Source organism: Physcomitrium patens, chromosome 12, assembly GCF_059467195.1.
Source record: "Physcomitrium patens ecotype Gransden chromosome 12, ASM5946719v1, whole genome shotgun sequence".
Taxonomy (NCBI): domain Eukaryota; kingdom Viridiplantae; phylum Streptophyta; class Bryopsida; order Funariales; family Funariaceae; genus Physcomitrium; species Physcomitrium patens.
In genome coordinates this window covers 16,469,196-16,488,540 of record NC_143421.1, presented here as the reverse complement: position 1 = coordinate 16,488,540, position 19,345 = coordinate 16,469,196, and the positions used below count along the sequence as shown (strand labels likewise).

The window sequence follows — 19,345 nt, the reverse complement described above, 5'->3', positions numbered from 1 at the left end:
TGAAGCGCATGAATTCATTGATTCGGCTGCAGCAGGGTTGTAGCTCACTGGACTCGTCCGCTTGGAGAGTAATCATATTGGATCCTTCCCATTGTTTGTCCCACTTACATGTTTCCGTCACACACTAAGGTGGAGTTTGTCCCAGGTTGAGGATGTCGCTGTTAGGTTACGATCGAAGGGGAAACCTCCCACGTGATGATACAAATTCTCCTTTCTAGTTGTTTCACTGAATCGGAAGCCGGACCTTTCTCCTTTGAAAGCCAATTGGTAAATTCCAGAAGAATGAACATATGTCATGATTGTGGTGCACAAGAATTGGGTGCCCTGTCCACGAAGAAACCAGTTAATCAATCATGGTCGAATCTGAGGGTTCCATATTGTCGGAGTTAAATTCGTAGCCTGGAGTGCATTTGTCGCGTTCAACATTGCCTGCCACAGCAGATAACTCTCCATTATTTGAACCAACTTGTGGATTGTCGACAGTTAGAACATAAAGACATAATCATCGCATCATACGCACCGACGTGGGTCAGTAAATATCCAATACACCTTTCCTGAGATGTCTACGGGCCAATGTAATACATCTGTTCAAGCAACTCAACTCTTGGGGTCAGATAACCATCCACTGTTAGTTTACTTCGACGAGTCGGAATTATCAACAGTAGCATTCGTCATCATTCACCTTCGGAGTCTGTATCCGAGGACCAGGTTGATGAGAATGACTGTGCTGCAACGATTGAGGTCTCATTTTTTGTGAATGAAGAAGGCAAGAGATACCCCACGTGTCCCAAGTCATAGCCTCCAACTTGAAATACGATGCAGTCTTCCCTGCAACACCCATTCCTTCTCCAAAGATCTAGGTGAGCAGCACTATCGATACACTAAGCTAATTTCCCTTGGGTCTATAAATGTTCTGCAGGCGCACTCGAAAGAACCGCAGAGACGCGCCACAAGGCCAGCAATTGTTTAACATGATGTATTGAAGTTTTAACACAATTTGCATGTAGCTTAAGCAGCCTCAAAATCTGCACCAAGCGTCCTGTGAGCGTGATCCATTCTTGAAGTTGTACCTTTGAAGACTAGGAATGGTCACATACTGTGGCCGATGTACCTTGGGACACAATTCTTAGTTTAAACTAGGCTTCTCCTTGTTTCACATGGGGAGACATCATCATTGTCTGCCTTTCGCCTCATCAACATATGTATGGCGCTCACACAGACTCACACCAGATATTCTCCATGATGGGTTCTCAAAATGAAACATGAGGTGGAATAATCCATATAGATTGAATCATGAAATGAGAGGAAATAACGTGTCGAGATTGAGAGTCAGTGGAAGGAACATTTGTGGCTCAGTGGGTTGCAAATTGTTTGCTAAGAATATTGAATTGCGCTAACATCAAAGACAATCTCATTGACCATCGAACCTTCCTGGCGCTCAGCGGCTCGCAGGAAGAGCTTAATCTAATCTTCCAGAGTTGAAAATGAGACAGCAATTGCTCCTTAAACCTCTGCCTCATAAAACCCAACAAAAAGTGTAGACTTGCAGCAATCTAATTATAAAGTCCCCATATAGTGCGCTGTGACTAACGACTATGCATAACCTGGCTTACTAAAGCTACCTGCTTGCAACAAAAATTCGAAAAGACACCCTGCCTACAAAGGCACGGGAAGCATTGGGCCACATGATTGAAAGGTGAAAAACCCACAAACGTAGGGAGAGACACAAGGGTTTTTTCCCCTAAGCTTTGGAAACGGGAACGCACTCGAGCAATCTAGAGAAGTAGAATTTCGTGCCCGTCATCTCCTTTCTCTTGACAACCCATCCAACCTCTTTGAGGGCAGCCTCCACATCCTCCTCAGCGTGCAAATAAGCCCGAGTAGCCTTAGAAGGCCCCGGAAACAATTCCCCAATCCTCTTGAGAACGGCGTAGTACAAGGTGTAAGGGGCGAAGCTCAAAATTAGGCGATTCTCGGCGAGCGACGCCAAGTGCTGCACCATGCCGCCGGCTTTGTCCTGCGGGTAGTGAATCAACACATCCAAACACGCAACGGTATCGTACTTCCCAGAAATAGACTCTAAGTCGCGAGCTTCGAACTTTGGAACTTGAGTCGGCTTGTCATTGGCGTTAGACTTCAGGGCTGCCTCTGCTCGCTTCGCCGCTTCATCCACCATAGCCGACGAAATGTCACTGGCGTACACTTCCGCACCTTCAAGAGCAAGCGGGATTGAGAGGCTACCAGTACCGCAGCCGGCGTCGCAAATGGTGACTCCCTCGAGAGGCCTGTCCTTCAAGAACCGCATCACCTTCTCAACCGTCTGCGCATGACCTTGGCGAATGTCAAGCTGGACGGAGTTCACATCATCTGTCTCCCCGTAGATACGTCTCCAACGTTCAAATCCCTGGGTATTGAAGTAATTGCGCACTACAGCCTTCTCGTCACCCCCGGTCTCTTCCGCCTGCTTTTGACGACGCTTCTCCGGGTCAGCAAGCGATAACGCTGCCGCAAGAGCGGCAATGGCACCCCCACTGGCAACTGCGAATTGCAATCCAGAGAACCCGTCGCTCTCTATCACAGCCAATCCATCACCACCCAGAGCCTGCGCAGCCAATTCCACGATGGGCAATGCAGCCGTGACTTGGAGGCTCCCCCTGGCGCTCCTCGACGAAACCCCCACTCGCAAATTGCTATTCAAAGACCCCAGCGCAGGGCAAAATGAAGACCGAAGAGCAGCAGAAGCTTCACGGTGCCCGCATTGTGTCAGCGCTGCTGTTGAGCTCGCAGTACACACAGCAGCAGCAGCCATGGCTGCCATAACCAACGCACACAATCCTCTCGCTCTCTCTCTCCGTGTTTACCTGTGCTGCGTAGCTTCAGCCCCACCCCAACACCGCTTCTAAATCCAAGCCAGCACCAGCGGGCTGCTCTGTTCCGCTTCGCTTGCACCTGTTCAATCCGCTTGCGATGCCGGAACCGCAAACTGATCCAAGAGCCGCGAGTGCGATCGAGGGCCACGAATTCATCCTGCGAAGGGAAATGGAGCGTCGGGCAGTGTCGAAGGAATCCGGCGGCGGGCGTCCATTGGACGGTGAGTGGATCATGCATCCGCCACGGTGGCAGGGCCATCATCTTCATCCCTTTGGCTGGAGCCCTACAACCGAGAGTCTCGACGAAGGTTCCCCTCTTCTCGTCTCGTCTAGGAACCACAATTATCCTATTAATTTGCATCAATGTCTCATCGTTTGTGTTTGAAGGGCGCTATTTCTATTTTTTTAATATAAAAAATTAGAAGAAAAAATTCAATTTAAATTATTATTTTCATGTATTTTGTAACTTATTTTCTCAAATTTTTACTACATTATTTCCAAATAAGATGATATATTTGAACATAATTTTAAAAAATATTAAATTAACCAACTTAAATTTTAAATTGATCTGTTATGTAACTTCAAAATAGTGACTATACCAATCACCCCACACCTTACTTTTGTCATAGACAACTTTACTTCTTTCTATCTTCAATTGTGCGTTAATTTATTCCAAGCTGGTTAATCATTCTAAATAAACCAATTGTATTACACTTCGACTTAGCTTTAGCCTTCTTTGACTTCTTCTACCTTTTAGCTATTTATTTTAATTAATTTAGAGAAAGTCCTCATGCAGCATGGCAATAAATTAGCCATGTTTATGTATTAAGTGACAATGTCTTAAATTCAAATACAATTGCTACATCCACTAAAATAGTTGTTAATCATTTTGTACCTGTCAATATAAGATTTAGATGGATCAATTTAATATCCCTTATAATTTATTATTTTCCTTTTCATGGTTTTTGATCATTAAGTTACATGATTTTTTTAATTGCATATTGTGTTATTTAGAATTGCAACTTAATCCATTTATTCAACTTAATTTAATCATTGAAACTCAATTTAATCATTTTTTTTAATTGTCAACTTTATATTTATATTAGATTCTTATAGCTTTTATTTAATATTCCATGATTATCTTGATCTCTTAAATTTTAAATCATAAATATTTTATATCTTTATATTTATATAACCACATGTACAAGTTGTGAATTCTTCTTTTTTGCTAAATAAGATTGATCTTAGAGATGCATGTTTAAGTTTAACTTCTTGTTACATTAATCAAGTGAATAATTATCTATTGCAATATTATATTTAAAAAAAATTGGCTTAGTTTTTGTGATTTCCTAAAAAAAGTTTATTTATTATAAAATTTTAATTTAAAAAAAATTTCTTTGTCTTATCATATTTATTTAATTTTTTTTTATTTAAACAATATGAGGAACCATTATCTAAATAAGCATTTTAAAATTTTATAACTTTGATTTTCATAATATATATTGATCTTGTTTTTATGCATTAGTTTGGAATGAAGAAACAATAACAATCTTTAAACTTATACATGTGACAAATTGGTTATTAAGCAAAACCTAATTTGCAGTAAACTATTCAAATTAATGCATTATCTTCTATGTATAATGTATTATATAACTCATAGTTTTTATTTTTATATAGCTTTAAGAAATTTTATGTTGTAAATAAATTTATTCATAATCTATAATTGATATTTTTTGAAACTTGAAGATAAAATCAACCAAGTTTGAATAAATTCAAAGAAGTTGTGACTTGCAAGGGTTTTCAAACATCTTTTTATTAATAATTTTACTTTTGAATTTTTATTTTATTTTTTATCTTTTTTTTTTTTTTTTGAATGTTGATTTGATTGTCTTGAATTCGTACAAAAAATCTTATATTCTACTATTTAAAAATAATGAGAGTTTTTCTTTTGACCTAATTGAACGCAAAACAAAACAAAACAAAAAAAATGATAAATGATTGCTAATTATTTCAATAAAAACCTCCATTTTTTTAATTAATAATCTTGTAAGATTAGAATCTTACAAATTAAAGCTAAAGGATTTTTTTTTATTTTAGGAATCTAAAACTTTAATCGCAACAATCATTTATTTTAAGTGATTTGAAGCAAATAAATAGTTCAAGTAGAAGAGAATCTATTATACATTTTATGTATAAAAACATATATCAAAATACATATATAGAATAAAGATAAGAAATATTTATATTCAATTTAGGGTGATGTTAATGCCATCATAAGTTTCACTACTACCACCACAACTTGCCACCCACTCAATATATTTCTTTAATTTTTTTTATTTCAATATGAAAATATTAATATTTCCAATATTTATTCTTTTTTTCAAATTATATAGAAAATAAATTTAATCTTAATAAAAATTAATTGAGTTGACAAAAGCGAAAACTAAGATAACATGTGGTGAATAGAAAATTGTAGTGGCATTAACAACACCCTTAATTTATTGTCTTAAAATGTATCACTAAATCCAACATGTTCACTATAGAGTAATTGACTTAATACAAGAGTTGTCATACTCACCTTCAAACTAAATCAAACCTCAGGAAATCATCCACAAGCAACACGATTGACAATACATAGTTTAATCCCTACTTATCTACCTTGGGTGACAGCAGTTCCTCAATTTTAGGGGAGGATTGCTCCTGACTTTTTGCACAGATACTACTGATATAAATCACCAAAGATTTACAGGTATTTAAAAGCAGCTCTAAAACCTTTTCATATAGCCTGAATATTGTGCAACATCATGTGAAGATGCAGAGAATTCATTGAAGGCCTCTTCTTCACTGAAAGCAAGCGAATCAAGACTCGCCACAAACACCTCCAAACTGAACGAAAAATCCATCTAAAATCGACAAGCAATGAAATCGAAAGTTTTCAACAGTTGAAGCTAGGTAACTTACAAAGGAGTGAAGGACAAAGCAGCGCAGGAACATGAAGAAGTGAAGACCACTTCTACAGTGTAGCAGAACTACAACAATTATTTCCGAGATCAATCATAATGGCTTTAAATTCGACACCAGCGCCAGCAAAGGGGACCAGATGTGGGTCCCGACGAAGAAACCCAATCGACACAATTACGCAACCAGCAAACGATTTCAACAGACTTAGAGTCTGCAGTGAGCAGGTGTTACCGTGTGAGACCGCAAACCACGGTCTTGGGATGTAGGTCAGCAATCCTGCACAGTTAGCGTGCTCTGATTTAACGTCCCCATTAACATGCACCTCCAGACTGTCAGAATGCTTAAAATTCCTTGCAGTTTGCATTTAATTACGGTCTTCGCGACTGGGAGGGTCCATTACTACATGCACACCTAAGGAGATACTGTACACTTCTAGAGCACAAGATATGCCAAATTACTTGAGTAAAGAACGGTTGGAGTGCATGAGGTTGTCACCTTAAGGATCAATATACAGGCGTCTGATGCAAGACAATTTCCAGAATGAATCGCTAATTTCGTTTTAGTATCAGAATAAATATAGAGAAGCTGTCGCTGAAGCTAAAGCAATGACAAGTGCAGATACAAAATTGACACCAGTGTTGCTCATGAGATCATGCCCCGCTATCCTCTGCACTGTTGGGCCTGGTTTTCCTACCACCTGCAACGCATCAAGTAAACCATCAGAATAAATTCAGCGTTACTGAAACCCAGAAACTCGTAGGAATTCGCCAAAGAGGGTACAAAGTCACATACCTTCTTCCGAACGACGCAGTTTCCACTAAATTGAACAGTGGCTCCAAGGAATGAATCCAGCACGCTTCCAAGCAAGCCACACAGAGTACCCAGTGGGAGAGCCAGCCACTGCATTCCCCAAACTGGGCCTTCGCAGCGAGTAGAAAACAATCCTACCAGCACAAATACTAAACCTATGAACGTTCCTCCGGCAGCTGCGGCAGCCGTGCCTAACACAGACACACCTCCATTCGTCCCCCGCGGCACTGGCTAAATGACGACACGTCAAGACTCAGAGTGAGTTAAAAACTATATAATTCACAAGGCCATGTAAGGGGAATATTACAGGGTTGTGATCTCATGCAGATGCAAATGCAGAGACTGAACCAAGGCGAGAGTTCAAAAGGGAAGCTTTACCTTAAACGAGGTGATGAGTCGAGGCTGAATTTTGCTTAGTACTCCCAATTCCGAAGACCATGTGTCTCCGTTGCAGCACGCATAGTGACCAAGAACCCCAGCCAGCATCGCTGTTACCAACGGAGCTCTCTGCGAATCCAAGCATGTATCCTGCCAGCCCGTTGATACTGCCACACCTAATGACAGTAGCGTTCCCACTAATGCATTTGCAAGCACCTGTGACCTAAGGCGTGCCAATTTTTTTGTTAGTTCCTGCAAAGACCTACGTAACCCTGCTCCTACCATGATCGTGTTATGTATTAGATAATGATGCCCGTTTCAGGGTTAGAGTTAAGTTATGGAGACATATTTTCCATCACAAAAACATCTACACGCGATTTCAAATAACCCCAGAGATATCCCAATGGGTGGAATGCAGCAAATTTTAGAGTTTCTCAAGTACCCTAAATTTTGTAGGAAAATCGAAGAAGCAGAATTCGACAGTCATTCCAAGAGCTTACCAGTCACGCTGGCCTCCCGCCTTGAAATCTTCATCTATACTCTTTTTCACATCTGACCTGTATTTGGTCAGCTGCGAAGAGCTGAAAAAGAATGCGAGTATCACCGCTCCAAACCTGAATGTTTACGATTTCAGTCAGCTAGATAAGCACCAAATATTTGTACTGAACATTTCACAAGAGGAACATTAGCAAGCAGCAAAAATAAATAGATAAATAAACAAAACACGAACCGCGGACCGGCAGTCAAAGAGATCGTGAGGAGCATTAAACCAGCCAAAGCCCCAGACGTAGACAAAGACTTGTGGCGCCACGATCGCAGAGCGATTAAACTCGACACAGCAGCAGCAATAAGGGGCCGCCCTATTCCCAATTTGCTCCCAATGTCCATTGCTTCCCAGTTAGCTATTCCTAGAGGCACCCACAATCTAAGCCTGAAGGAATTGAACAAAACTTAAGCATAAGCTGAAAGATTTTTAGTTTAGAGAAAGAACAAGTACTAAACATTTAGTAACTCACAGCCCGTCGCCGGAATCCCGAAAGCACATGTATGGATGATGCTATTTAGAATAGTGTTGCAGAAGGAACAGCTTCATACTTTCATTCGTCCAAAAGTCACCAGAGGGAACAAAGCTCTTTGGAAAGTGCACCCATCTCCGTTCTGGCAACTGTCAGAATTGGTTTGTGAATGTTTTCATCAGAGTCGAAGAGGAGGAAAGACTCCTCTTTATTGTCGTTTCCATGATTTATTTAGTACAGACGTGTTTTTTCCAACTTTGTGGTCGAAGGAATTTTTGTTGACGTCGGCTGTTGCAAGATTGTGGCGAACTCTAACCCAGTGACGATGGATGTCATGGAAGGAGAGACGGGACGGCCAGATTATCTAAAGTACGATGATGTGGTGAGTGCACATCGCTGGCCAGAATTTGACAACCATCGTTGTGGGGTTTTTTGTAGTAAATGAAGTACGCGCAGATGCGAGGCATGTTCTCGTGGGGTATTTTCACTCAGATTTGAGCCTCGGATTCGACGGCCAAACTTCAATGTTGTAAAAATGCAAGCACTGCCGAAATGCTCAATTGGGTACGATATCATATTGTAAGGAGCACGCTACGAAGGGTTTAACTTATTGTCGCTCTTGGTTGGTGAGCAGGAACTGCTGAATAGAATGGACGCCGAATATCTAGTACAACATCTGACTCTCTTTCCAATTGAGCAGGTATACTCACTCACTATCGCCACTTATATGTTGTGCGAAGCGTGCATATCAGTATTCCAGATGTTTCGATCTCTGCAAGTTCATCTATTAAAGTACTTCGCTTATATGTGCGAACTTCCCTCACTCTGTTTGCTGATACATTCTCAAGTCACCTTTACATTGGATCCTTACACACAAATCGCACCTCTACTTTGTTATTTGTGTTTTGTAATCAGGTTTGAAAAAACATCATGTAATTTGCATTTAAACTAACATGGCTGCAAATTTTTAAGTAATTAGTCCTATGCTGGTTTGAGTAAGTTTTATCGAGAGAATTTAGGGGCGTTAGCCGGAAAGAACGAAGGCTCCATGTTTTGTGACATCTTGCAATACATTCTGAGAGAGTGCGCAGATTGGAAGTAGGAAATGGTTAACACAGCACGCAAATCTGGAGAAACTCAACTTGCAGGTTAGCCTTTGAGAGCCCTCACTTTTTACTGTTTTTGAGACCTTCCTGTAACATGCTCATTTTATGAGAGTTCGGAAGTTTTTTAGATGTGAGGATAATTTAGGGTTCTTTTGTACTGAGCTGTAAAAGTTCTTCAGCCAGCACATGTAGTTCCAAATATTGAAGAATACGTATCCATTTTTAGAAAACAGGGAATTCATCAACTGAAGGTAAAGCTTTTACGGCGCGAGGCAAGCTGAATCTAACCAAGCGCCGGATGGTTTGTCAGGCGCATTACAACACAATGGTGCATAATGACGAATTCGTAATGGTGGTATGAAATATCTCTTCGCCCTCCACTTCAAAATTTTACAAAATTTAACCCCGTAGATTTGCTTGACTCTTCAACAATCGTTTGATAGAACTCATTTAATTCAGATTGTACTGGTGCATTTGGTGTCAATAAAATGTACAAGAGTTTGAGTGATCGGGTCTGGGGTACATTGCGTTCACAGGCCTTAACTTCTCACGACAAATTGGGATTGCTTATACATGAGCTGCTAGTGATTGAGGTCAGTAACGTATACGCCTGACAAGTGTAGCTTCATGGCCTGCATGAACAAATATCCTTCTCGATGTTGTTAGTATTTCCTGGCTAAGGTATCTTGACATCTCTCAGTCTTCGTGCCCAAGGTTACAGTTAGTAACTGAGCACACTTCTCCGACGCATTTTTCTCTTTATCAGAAAATGGAATCAATGCCTCTGTTTTCCTTTTTTCCTTTTTCTGTTTTCTCCTCCTTTTTCTCTTTCTCATGACCTGAAGTTCACTGTCGCAGATTTGGAAAGAAAAAGTGCTCCCGCATATCCTTAAGGCACTTGCTGAGCAGCCTTCTAACATCAATATTCACCTTGTTTTATACCAAGAAACGACCATTGTTAACTTGCTTGAGGTTTCTGTGAACTTTGGCTGACACCACATAGTTCTCATGCTTTCTTCTTGTTATCGATCTCGTGAACAGTGAGCCGCTTCGTCCTTTATAGAGCTCAGACCCATTTGGCAATGATTGATTCGCCCGTTTAAAGTTCATTTTCCAAACCTCCGAACGTTAATGACAAAGAGGATAACATAAATTTGCAGAGACAATTAATAAAGTATATTCCTTCTGTCGTGACTATCTGTAAGATCTGGGCGTAGGTGATTTTGTTTCACCGGGAAGTATGCGAAGCCATGGATGCGGATTCTTTATTGGAGGTATGATTTGGTCTCTGGGTGTCCACTCGCTTTATTATTGCTTGCACCTACACACCTCACAACGTTCTCATGCAGAGAATCTTGTGATTGCAATAATCTTATATCATGTGATTTTATCTCCGGTTTGTGACAGCTCACAGATTATTGCTACCGCAAACTTGTGTATCTCAACACTCAGGGGGCCGAGGATGCAGCATACAAAGGTTCATTGAATTCACTTCGTTACTTCCCCTTAAAATCACCTTGAAGTTTATAAAAACCACTTGAAAAGGAGATCTGAAAGTTTTGAACTGCTGGTTGACTGTTTTTCGCCATTGAAATTGCCGTCCTCTGCTATTCTAGTCTCAGCCTTCAGCTTTAAGCAATAATACTTGCTGGGACCCTAAACCTGGAGTGACAAACGTGTGCTACATTGCAACTTGCATGTGCAGAACGAAGCGGAAAAGCAATTTCAGAAATGTTACCTGAGGAGGATCTTCAAGAAAAGGTTCGAAATCAACTCTAGTGAGTGTAAAGTCGAAGTAGAACAAAGCTCACGTATGTGTGTCTGCATTTGTGACGGTTAACCGATGCATAAGTTGTTTGTTTCAACGTTCAGGCAGCTGGTATGGAGTTTGGAGTTGCCGTCTGCTCCATCTCTATTCTCAGGTAACCCGTTTCCCAAGGAAGCGAGTTGTTTCATGTTCTAATTTCTTTCTCTTTGCCTTGTGTCTATATAGACAATCTACCTTTGCGACGCGTAGTGTTCGGAAGAGAATCGTAGAAGACTTTCTTTTAACCTAAAATATTGCTGATTCTGATTCCTAGTTGCACAAACTCACACATGTGTTGATTTCATTGCAGATATCTAACAGATTATATGGGTGCTCTCCCCCTTTCTGTTATGGTGAGTCATGTAAATACAAAACATTCCAACTCTTTGGAGTTGGAGTGCTTTCCAAGTTATGCAGGCTGAGGATAGCGTGTGTGTAGCTTGGAATCGTGCCATCAATCTTGCTTTTGTGCATCCTCAAGTGAGATCAGGAAAAATGTATCTATTCTTTGTCAATTCGAGATTGGTTGATTTGACGTTCTCAGAACAGCTGATGTTGAAGAATAATGCAGGCACGAATGCTGGATTGCCACGATATTATCATGGCCCTCGTTCCGCTTGTAGAGAACCCTCCATGGAATCGAAAAAGAACTCGATCCGGAAAACCGGTGGTTGGAACCTGCACGAAGTTTAGGCATTTCTAGTGGATCTTTACACGTAAATAAAGGCTGTCGTGTATCTCTGTATGCGTTGTTCCCTCCACTGCGGATATAATTCAAGTATATAATACACAGCTTCGCCATTTATCAGTGAGGAACCCTGTTACAACGAAAACAATCGAATTTGACCCAGGCGCATATTGAATGTCAACTGTGACTCTGCATTATTTTTGCAGCTAGAGAAATATGCAGAAGGAAAGTGGACAGAAGTGTCGGGATCTGACCGCTTCAGGTTGATGAAGCCCGATGCCCAGGTTTTATTTACCTCTTTGAGTCTTACTCTCTTTGCTCGTGAAAAGCCTACTTGGTTAATGTCATCTTTTAAAGGTTTGCATGAAACGTCTTGCAGTAGGAACTGAAACAGCCGAAAAGTAGTGGCATCTGTTCACATCATTACCATGAGTTTCAATGTAAACAAGCTGCACAGACTGTTAACGAGCATCTTCACGTCGCATCTTCACGATGACAAAATAATCTCTTGTTCGCGGCTCGTTCCAGCTGTGGTTATGTATATACAATCTGATTGTGGACAAGAGATGTCGCCTCAAGTATAATTACGATGATTTTAGACGATCGCAAGTTCTCAAGGTCTTTTTATTTTTCTTCCTTTTATTTTGTTTTTTATATTTTCTTATGTTTTTTCAAGTAACCTTTCCCAACTATAATTCATGTTGGACTTTACCTCTCCCCTATATGCTGACATCAGAATTCAAAATCGTAAAACTGTGTGCAGCTGCGAAAGTACCTGAATAACTTGCTCGTTGATCAGCTGCCCGTCCTCAAGGATCTGAAATGGGTTAGTATTGTCTCTCCCAGCAATGTTATCTTCTCCTACTTGGAAGAGATTCCAATGCCAAAGGCATGTCCCGCATGTCACTGTTTATTCACTGAGCCTGAGGCTCAACATTGGGAACATCGTAAGTTTCAGTTGCTACGCCTCGTCACTGGGTAAAAGCTCCCATTAGATCTTGAGGTGAGCCTTGCATCACATGAGAGTGTTTGACAACAAGTTTGTGTTCATGGATTATTTTTTTACTGGCAGGCAGTAGAGCAGCTGGCGATACAGGTTCCACAGACTGGTGTTGAATCTGCATCAGGCAGGCTGATCATTGAACAGGTCATTTCTTATAATAATTCCTTTACATACCGTTAATCAAGATGTTATTTGAAGGATTACCTGATAGAGTCGCTGTAAAATAGCATAAAAATCATGTTTCAGGTACCTGAACTCCGGGAGAAACTGATGGCCAAAAACAATTGGAGTAAGGAGCATTGGAACCTTGAAAATTTCTCATTGTTATCATATTAAGCATTCATTGGGAATGAATCAATTAAGAGGTGCCTAGAAATAGGAGGGAAATCTAGCCAGGAAAGTATGTAACTCAAGATGTTGGTTAGAACTAACAAATAAAATAAAAAATATTAAATCGTAAATGGTTTATGACGCCTCTAGACACAATTTCATGAAGCATAATTTAGGCGAACCCTTTTTCTGCAGGAGTGATTGCCCAGAAGCAATTGCAAAGTGTGTTTTCAGAAGCCTCCAGCGCAACACAACGCGAAGCTCAAGAGATGCTCAGACTGTTCCAATTTGGGGTATTGTAAGCTCGCTCTCAAAGTATTCAGTAAAGCATAGTGTGCCGCTAAAAGGCACCCAACTGATTCAGAATGTTACAACACATCACCTCGGTGGCACAACTTACATTGGTGGTGCAGGAATTGATGGAGCAACCCACTTGTGCGGCGTGCAAGAAGGCTGCTGTTCAACGATGCTCCCGTTGTAAAAGCGAATGGTAATTTAGGAACGCACAATCTTTTGCATTTCCCGAAAAACCGCAGGTAACATATTCTAGGTTTGGATTGAATTATTAGCCTTTCACGACTAACAATGTGAGTAAGTATTCCTGCACCACTTCTAGGACGAGAACGAGAATGTTTACACAAATACGTTAAATTGGAACATACTAACCTAAAACCCGCCGCAATATTTTCCATTCTTCAGGTATTGTGGACGAGAATGTCAGGTCTCTGTCTGGAAGATGCACAAGGGGGCTTGTGACATACTTGCCGGAAAAGTTGAAAAATCAGGAGTTGCTCAAGCAGACATCAGTTTAGATCCAACTTAGTTCCCATCATTATATATCCAAACAATCATAAATCTGATTGGATGTTACATGTTGCTGCGGAGATGTTTGGTCAAAGAGAAAGAACTTTTCCCAAAAAGAAGTTAGAAACTACATGATGTGGAGACGTAATTGCTCCACTACATAAAACACTAACAGCAATTGAAACTGCAGTGGCCACCACGTAATCACCTTCTGATGCAAGCGTAACGTAAAAAAATCAGTGCTTTACTTATTAATTCACTACACGTTTGTCGAAATAGCTCGTGTAATAACCGGTAAGACCAGAAATCATTTCAGGGCACGTCTGAAACATAGTTACTTCTTCCTATGGTTCTTGAAAAGATCGGTAAATAGTCTAGAAACCAAATCAGCCTGAAAAGAATTCGATGAACTAGAAAGCTCCTCCCTGGAGAGTAGCACCTCATAAAAAATTGCAGGCAAAAGTATCCGCTGTTTATTGTAGGTAGAAGTAGCAGTTTTGTCACGCCTTGGTACCAAAACTTATATATGCTTGAACTGACCTGTATCAGAAATAAATCGACGGTAAGAAGGAGTTGACGTACCAGAAACAAATGATACCGATGCTACAGCAGGCAGGGGGGTAGGTCCCTCAATTCTGGGTAGAATCGTGAAGAAATAAAATTGCAGTGGATCAATGCCTTGACATCATAATTTACACATGTACACGCCACTCAATCGCGACAGGATCATCCTCTACTGAGATGTGTCAGTTTACCATGCCGCGTTCGGACCGATAAACCTGTGATACTTCTGGTACTATTGTTACGAGATTCGCTTCTGCTGATTTCTCCATTTTCAGCCATTATAACATCTTCGTCATCACTCACCCGCGAATCCGCAAGCCTTTGCTCCCAAAGCTCTCCTCGGTTATCTGAATCATCTTCGGCAAAGCCTACAAGTCCTGACTGATTCCCACTACCAGCTGGACTGGGATCAGACCCGATATCATTGTAATTGTGAGAATAAACGGTAGGTCTCTGATGGTCATCACCACAGTCGCGTCCAATATCCTGTTCTTTTTGTGTTACATCAATTGCTGCTTGATTACCGAGAACATCCTTCTCTGGGACGACAAAGGCCACAATCTCTCTCTCTCTCTCATGCCTTGGCAGTTCAGTTCCTTAATTGAGCTTACGCTGTGCCTTCCCACAAAGCTCTCTTTTCCTAAGTCTTGCAGTTCCTGAGCCGATCCCAGGCTTTGTCTCAGCATTCTCTCCTTGAACTTCTTGAACTTCAAAAATTCAAGATACTCAGCTTCAGCACACTCAAAACTAGGCTTCGTAGAGCTTTCAGACGTAGGGCTTGCATCAGCCGTGGCAGTTTTCTCCTCGCCCATGTTGGATTTCGCATCCTTCGGTGGTTTCTCGATACTTTCCACCTTCTCGTCCCCGCTGTTCTTTTTACCATTCTTGTCTTTGACTTCAAGAGGCTTGAGAGGCTCCTCAATATCACCACAGAAGGTGGCCATCCGGGTCTCGAAGTAGCGGGCGGTGGTGTAGGTGGAATGGATTTGACCCTCAATGCTCCACCTCAGTTTCTTCCCCTCCATGTGCTTGGGGAAACGCCACATCATAGTATCGTCAAACTCGGCACTGGTGAAAATGACACCACCCTCACTTGTGAAGGGAAGCTCATCCAGTGGGTTGCTTGGCATCCGCCTCCCGAACCTCCACTTGGAATTTCTATCAGCCATCCGCATGGTATTCGATCGGTTGAAAATTATTCCTTTTATTGATTGTAGTGTGCACACGAAGCTGCCGCCTCGCTCATCCTTCAACGGAAGCTGCTCAAACCTCCATGGCCTGTTCTTCATTGTAGACGTCACGCCGATGGAGGCCGAAGCAGTCATTCCGCCACTGATACCTCTAGTCGCACCATCGCCAGCATTAGAGCCAACTTGCACGTTCTCCATCTTTCCAATCTTCACAATGATATTTGAGCTCGAGTTTGTCATGGTAACTCCAGTTCCCTCTTTCGTTATCGGTGTCACTGACAAGTTGACCAAACTCGGGAAATGGCCCATGCAATCAGGGTCCCATCGAGAATTCTCCACCTTGAACCTCACATGCTTGATTCCCACCACGACCTGCACGCGCCAAGCCATGTCGGTAGTATCAACTTCTCAACCACATCAACGGCAGTTTCCTCACCACAGAGTATGCCTAGTGAAGTTCGTGGCGAACGTGCGAATATTTACGGAAGCAGGATAACATAACAGGTCCAATACAGTAGGCGATTCCATGAGATTCGATCAAGGCAAGGTGAGAGAACCTGAAGACAATTGGGCAGAGCTTCAACAATGGCAGTGAGCTGAATGTTGACTTTGGCGCGTTGGCTGAAGAGCTGGGTTAGCTGCTTGTAGCGGCGAAAGGGTTCCTCTTCCTGCAATGCATGCTCCACGGGCATCATCAGAAGCGGAACTTCCAATTGCATCTCCCAAAGGCCATTCATGGCCTGAGCCACACATCGAGGTCGGCCGGTCTCGGGGCGCGGAGAATCACGTCCTCCTCGTTGGATGTGTCCCCACAACGCATACAGGATGCCATCGTGGTAGTTCTTGGTGCTCAGCTCTTCCACCAATTGATACATGACGGTGTCCATTTTGGCGCGCTGGCTGATTATCTTTTTCCCGCCATGATCGAAACTTTTCTTCGGTCCCGAGCCGCCGTGGAAAGAATCGGCTAACATAGTGTTCTCCAAAGCGCGTTGCCGAAGCAGAACCTTGAACACCTCAACATGACAGTGAGTAGCAGAGATGACCGCCGCCCGCCAAAGCAAGTACAAGCTGTAAGCCGCGCGTATACAATCGTGCAGCTCCACGGCAACCCCGGCTAGGCCCTTCAGTTCCCATCCCTTAGAACAAGAGATTGGAGCAGCAGCCGGGAGCATATCCTTGGTGGATGAGAGCTTCCCAATCCAGTCTTTGCCCGGGACGATGGCGGCCTTCTTCACGAACGGGTACGAAGACGCCTCCTTCTCCTTCCATTTCGTGGCAATGACATACCCCATCATAGCCGTGCTCGCAGATATCATCGGCCGCAGAAGCTCCCGAATGACCTCCTGATGGCCATTTTCAGCAGCTTTCAAAAGTGCAAACGCATTGAAGCGACTAACGAGAATGCTCCCGCTGTGCTTCTCCCTCTGGATCTCCCGCAGGCGACGAACGCAGTTAATGTGTCCTCCCCAAGCTGCCTTCACCAGTGCATGCCCGACTACCTGAGGCTCCACAGCATCCTCAATCATCAACGAGCCAATCCCACGGCTTGGTAACGATGTGTCATTCTGGCTCGAAAAATCCGGTGCATCGCGCCATACTGCTGCCACGCTAGGGTGCGACGACTCCGACGCCGCTAACTTCAACACCTGTTCTAAGTTCAGTGTCTGTGTCTTAACAGCCTGTAGCTCTACCTCCTCAAGCGTATCCTCGAGAGTCGGCATCAAGTCCCTCGCCTCCTCCTTCAAGCCTCCCATTGAAGCTCCTTCGATTCCCTTCTTCCACTTCACAACCTGGAATCTCGTTCAACCGTCACCTCTCGCTGCTTGACACAAGCACAGCTCCAAATCCTCCTAATCCTTATCCAGCTCATGAACCTTTCCTGACTACACTCTCTCCCTTCGATCTCGTTACTTAGAATCCAGAGAATTACAAAGCCTCGCCGTATTCTGACACCTCCACCTCGATTCCAAGCTGCGCATCATTCCCTCTACTCTGCCTTTATCTATGCTCCTCTTCCACCCAACAAATCAAATTCATAGCAACACAGTGCAATGTCACAAACCGTTGCCTCTCCATCAGTGAAACAATCACCGAGAAAATCCTCCAGGCCTGGTTCAGACAATCCGACTACACACAAATCGCAACCTCGGCACCAAGGCTTCGCTCCTACCGCACCCGCCGCTGCCTCCAAGGAGCGACACTCGGCGAACAACTCCATACCAGCACTAGTGACAGCGTTCCTTAAAACTCTTCAACCGTGAAGTTCATGGCGGCTTGCTTTACACTTAGCACCGGGCCCAGACCTGAATTGTACACCCGCTTCTTTGCTTTTCCTTCCTTTTCTATGTTCAGTTTTGGTATTCATGATTATGCCAACAACAAACAAAAAAAAACACGAAAACAACAGAAAACAACCGAAAACAGTGCTCAACGAGTTTTTTTTTTGTTGTTGTATGTTCTGGAAGGTGAACAATGATTGACATTCTGCCATCAATGAAATTGAAGGAGATGTACTATTCAATATCATATTAATTGTTATTCTTAAATGGTGCTTCCACATCTTTCATTTTTACACTGCGTGTCTGTATATACGCATATATAGATCTATTGAAAACGTGCAATCATAACCCTAATGATGACGTTTTTTTTTTTTTTTTTTTTTTTTTTTTCTCTCACTGATACATTCATTACATGATATCTTCATTGTGAAAGTGGACGATTCGCACCAAACTGTTGAATAATCCCATCCTGTGATCACACAGATAACGCTAATGTTCAAATTTCATTCCGAATTTAGTTGTTAAGACCGAGTGTTTTTTAGTATTGTTCTTCGTAGTTCTTCACCGCAAAAATTTGGACCTGATTACCCTTGACTGAACCAAGACAATCGAAGGATTACGAACGTGGGAAGCATGCATTGAGAGTTTCCAGGCTAATCAGGTCCAATGAAGTTTCATCCCGCCCTTGTGGTATGGCACTGGCAGCTTTGAATGAGGCCCTCGTGGGCAGTTTCGGCGGAGTGGATGGAGCTTGGGTTGGGACCCTGCCCCTAATTAACGTCAGGAGTAGGAAAAGCGGCATGCTCACTCATCCCTGATCTACTAGGTGTTCCAGTGCGGTGGATACTTGTGTCGACACCGTCGCATGACTTTCTTCCTCAGTTAATAGCAGCTTGGAGTAAGCATGGTGCTCTTCGCATAGACAAGGGAGCGGCGACTAGGGGCCTGGAGCTAGGAGACTGTCTTCAGATTGGAAAAGGATCGCATGCTCGATGTTGCGGCCAAGGCAGCTGTCCAGTGACGTGGGAACGCAGCGACGCAGTAAATCAGTCCACTCCTTGTAAGCGAAGGAGTGAGAATCTGAGGATAACCCGAATCCAGCACATGGCCAAATCACGGCTGTGAGTTAAAATCGTGTGTGGATTTCGAAGTGAAGCGGAAAGGCGACTTCTTCCACCGGAGCACCACTGTTACAACACAGAGGAATAAAACCTATTGAGATATGGGTACCAGTTCAAAGGGGCAGAAGGGGGAAAACATAGCATTAAAAAAAAGGAAACAGCACTCCGTGGTATTGTACAGTGGCTGGGAACCAACCAGGACTTCCTCTGACCTATGACTCGCCATGTCGACCATCGTGCAGTGCGCGACAGAAGAAGAAAGTTCTATGAAGCTCGGAATCGTGGACGATGCTGAAGACCAAGTGGCCACCGAAATGAAACATCAGAACTATATGCTTTCCGACGAATGCCACCACCTTCGACAAAAAACTACAGATTCAGAAAATGACTCCGACTTCAAAACTTTAAACATCGC

General features: G+C 42.7%; 4 protein-coding genes across 10 annotated transcripts; 1 reads left to right on the top strand and 3 right to left on the bottom strand.

Moving 5' to 3' along the window:
* Positions 1–1,360: 1,360 nt before the first annotated feature.
* LOC112289849 (magnesium protoporphyrin IX methyltransferase, chloroplastic) lies at positions 1,361–3,034 on the bottom strand. The gene has a single exon (XM_024535503.3). It carries the CDS (start codon positions 2,816–2,818, stop codon positions 1,742–1,744), a length of 1,077 nt encoding a protein of 358 aa, XP_024391271.1. The 5' UTR covers positions 2,819–3,034; the 3' UTR covers positions 1,361–1,741.
* Positions 3,035–6,169: 3,135 nt separating this feature from the next.
* LOC112289673 (protein PGR) lies at positions 6,170–8,073 on the bottom strand. The gene is made up of 5 exons (XM_024535091.3): positions 7,750–8,073; positions 7,520–7,633; positions 7,020–7,242; positions 6,624–6,872; positions 6,170–6,528 (listed from the first exon to the last, which is right to left on the bottom strand). The coding sequence occupies exons 1-5, from the start codon at positions 7,905–7,907 to the stop codon at positions 6,397–6,399; spliced, it is 876 nt and encodes a 291-aa protein (XP_024390859.1). The 5' UTR covers positions 7,908–8,073; the 3' UTR covers positions 6,170–6,396.
* Positions 8,074–8,206: 133 nt separating this feature from the next.
* On the top strand, positions 8,207–14,049 carry LOC112289672 (uncharacterized). Of its 6 annotated transcripts, none has more exons than XM_024535089.3 (20): positions 8,207–8,417; positions 8,670–8,735; positions 9,127–9,183; positions 9,452–9,496; positions 9,678–9,734; positions 10,000–10,113; positions 10,359–10,415; positions 10,549–10,618; positions 10,847–10,902; positions 11,014–11,063; positions 11,259–11,301; positions 11,520–11,618; positions 11,843–11,920; positions 12,165–12,254; positions 12,400–12,462; positions 12,709–12,783; positions 12,886–12,928; positions 13,165–13,262; positions 13,383–13,459; positions 13,669–13,988. In XM_024535089.3, exons 1-20 carry the CDS (start codon positions 8,361–8,363, stop codon positions 13,790–13,792), a joined length of 1,419 nt encoding a protein of 472 aa, XP_024390857.1. In that variant the 5' UTR covers positions 8,207–8,360; the 3' UTR covers positions 13,793–13,988. The 6 variants fall into 6 exon arrangements, 3 of the variants coding, with proteins under 3 accessions (XP_024390857.1, XP_024390855.1, XP_024390858.1); XR_002971945.3 differs by having other exon boundaries at positions 8,210–8,417; positions 9,368–9,496; positions 13,165–13,267; positions 13,669–13,845; XM_024535087.3 differs by having other exon boundaries at positions 8,210–8,417; positions 9,368–9,496.
* Positions 13,999–17,402, bottom strand: LOC112289671 (uncharacterized). 2 transcript variants are annotated; one of them, XR_016505898.1, is made up of 3 exons: positions 16,085–17,402; positions 14,529–15,899; positions 13,999–14,313 (listed from the first exon to the last, which is right to left on the bottom strand). XR_016505898.1 is itself a non-coding variant. In XM_024535086.3 (2 exons), the coding sequence occupies exons 1-2, from the start codon at positions 17,282–17,284 to the stop codon at positions 14,838–14,840; spliced, it is 2,262 nt and encodes a 753-aa protein (XP_024390854.1). In that variant the 5' UTR covers positions 17,285–17,402; the 3' UTR covers positions 13,999–14,837. The 2 variants fall into 2 exon arrangements, 1 of the variants encoding a protein (XP_024390854.1); XM_024535086.3 differs by having other exon boundaries at positions 13,999–15,899.
* Between the last annotated feature and the right edge of the window lie 1,943 nt (positions 17,403–19,345).

Excerpts from the sequence above, each read along its gene's own strand:
- LOC112289849 (XM_024535503.3), bottom strand. The coding sequence starts at position 2,818 with ATGGCAGCCATGGCTGCTGCTGCTGTGTGTACTGCGAGCTCAACAGCA.
- LOC112289673 (XM_024535091.3), bottom strand. The coding sequence starts at position 7,907 with ATGGACATTGGGAGCAAATTGGGAATAGGGCGGCCCCTTATTGCTGCT. Across the intron at positions 7,634-7,749 it reads TCTTTGACTGCCGGTCCGCG|GTTTGGAGCGGTGATACTCG; the intron begins GTTCGTGTTTTG and ends GTAAACATTCAG. Across the intron at positions 7,243-7,519 it reads GCGGGAGGCCAGCGTGACTG|GTCACAGGTGCTTGCAAATG; the intron begins GTAAGCTCTTGG and ends GGCACGCCTTAG.
- LOC112289672 (XM_024535087.3), top strand. The coding sequence starts at position 8,361 with ATGGATGTCATGGAAGGAGAGACGGGACGGCCAGATTATCTAAAGTAC. Across the intron at positions 9,184-9,367 it reads TGGAGAAACTCAACTTGCAG|AAAACAGGGAATTCATCAAC; the intron begins GTTAGCCTTTGA and ends ATCCATTTTTAG. Across the intron at positions 11,921-12,164 it reads TGATGAAGCCCGATGCCCAG|CTGTGGTTATGTATATACAA; the intron begins GTTTTATTTACC and ends GGCTCGTTCCAG.
- LOC112289671 (XM_024535086.3), bottom strand. The coding sequence starts at position 17,284 with ATGGGAGGCTTGAAGGAGGAGGCGAGGGACTTGATGCCGACTCTCGAG. Across the intron at positions 15,900-16,084 it reads CTCTGCCCAATTGTCTTCAG|GTCGTGGTGGGAATCAAGCA; the intron begins GTTCTCTCACCT and ends TGGCGCGTGCAG.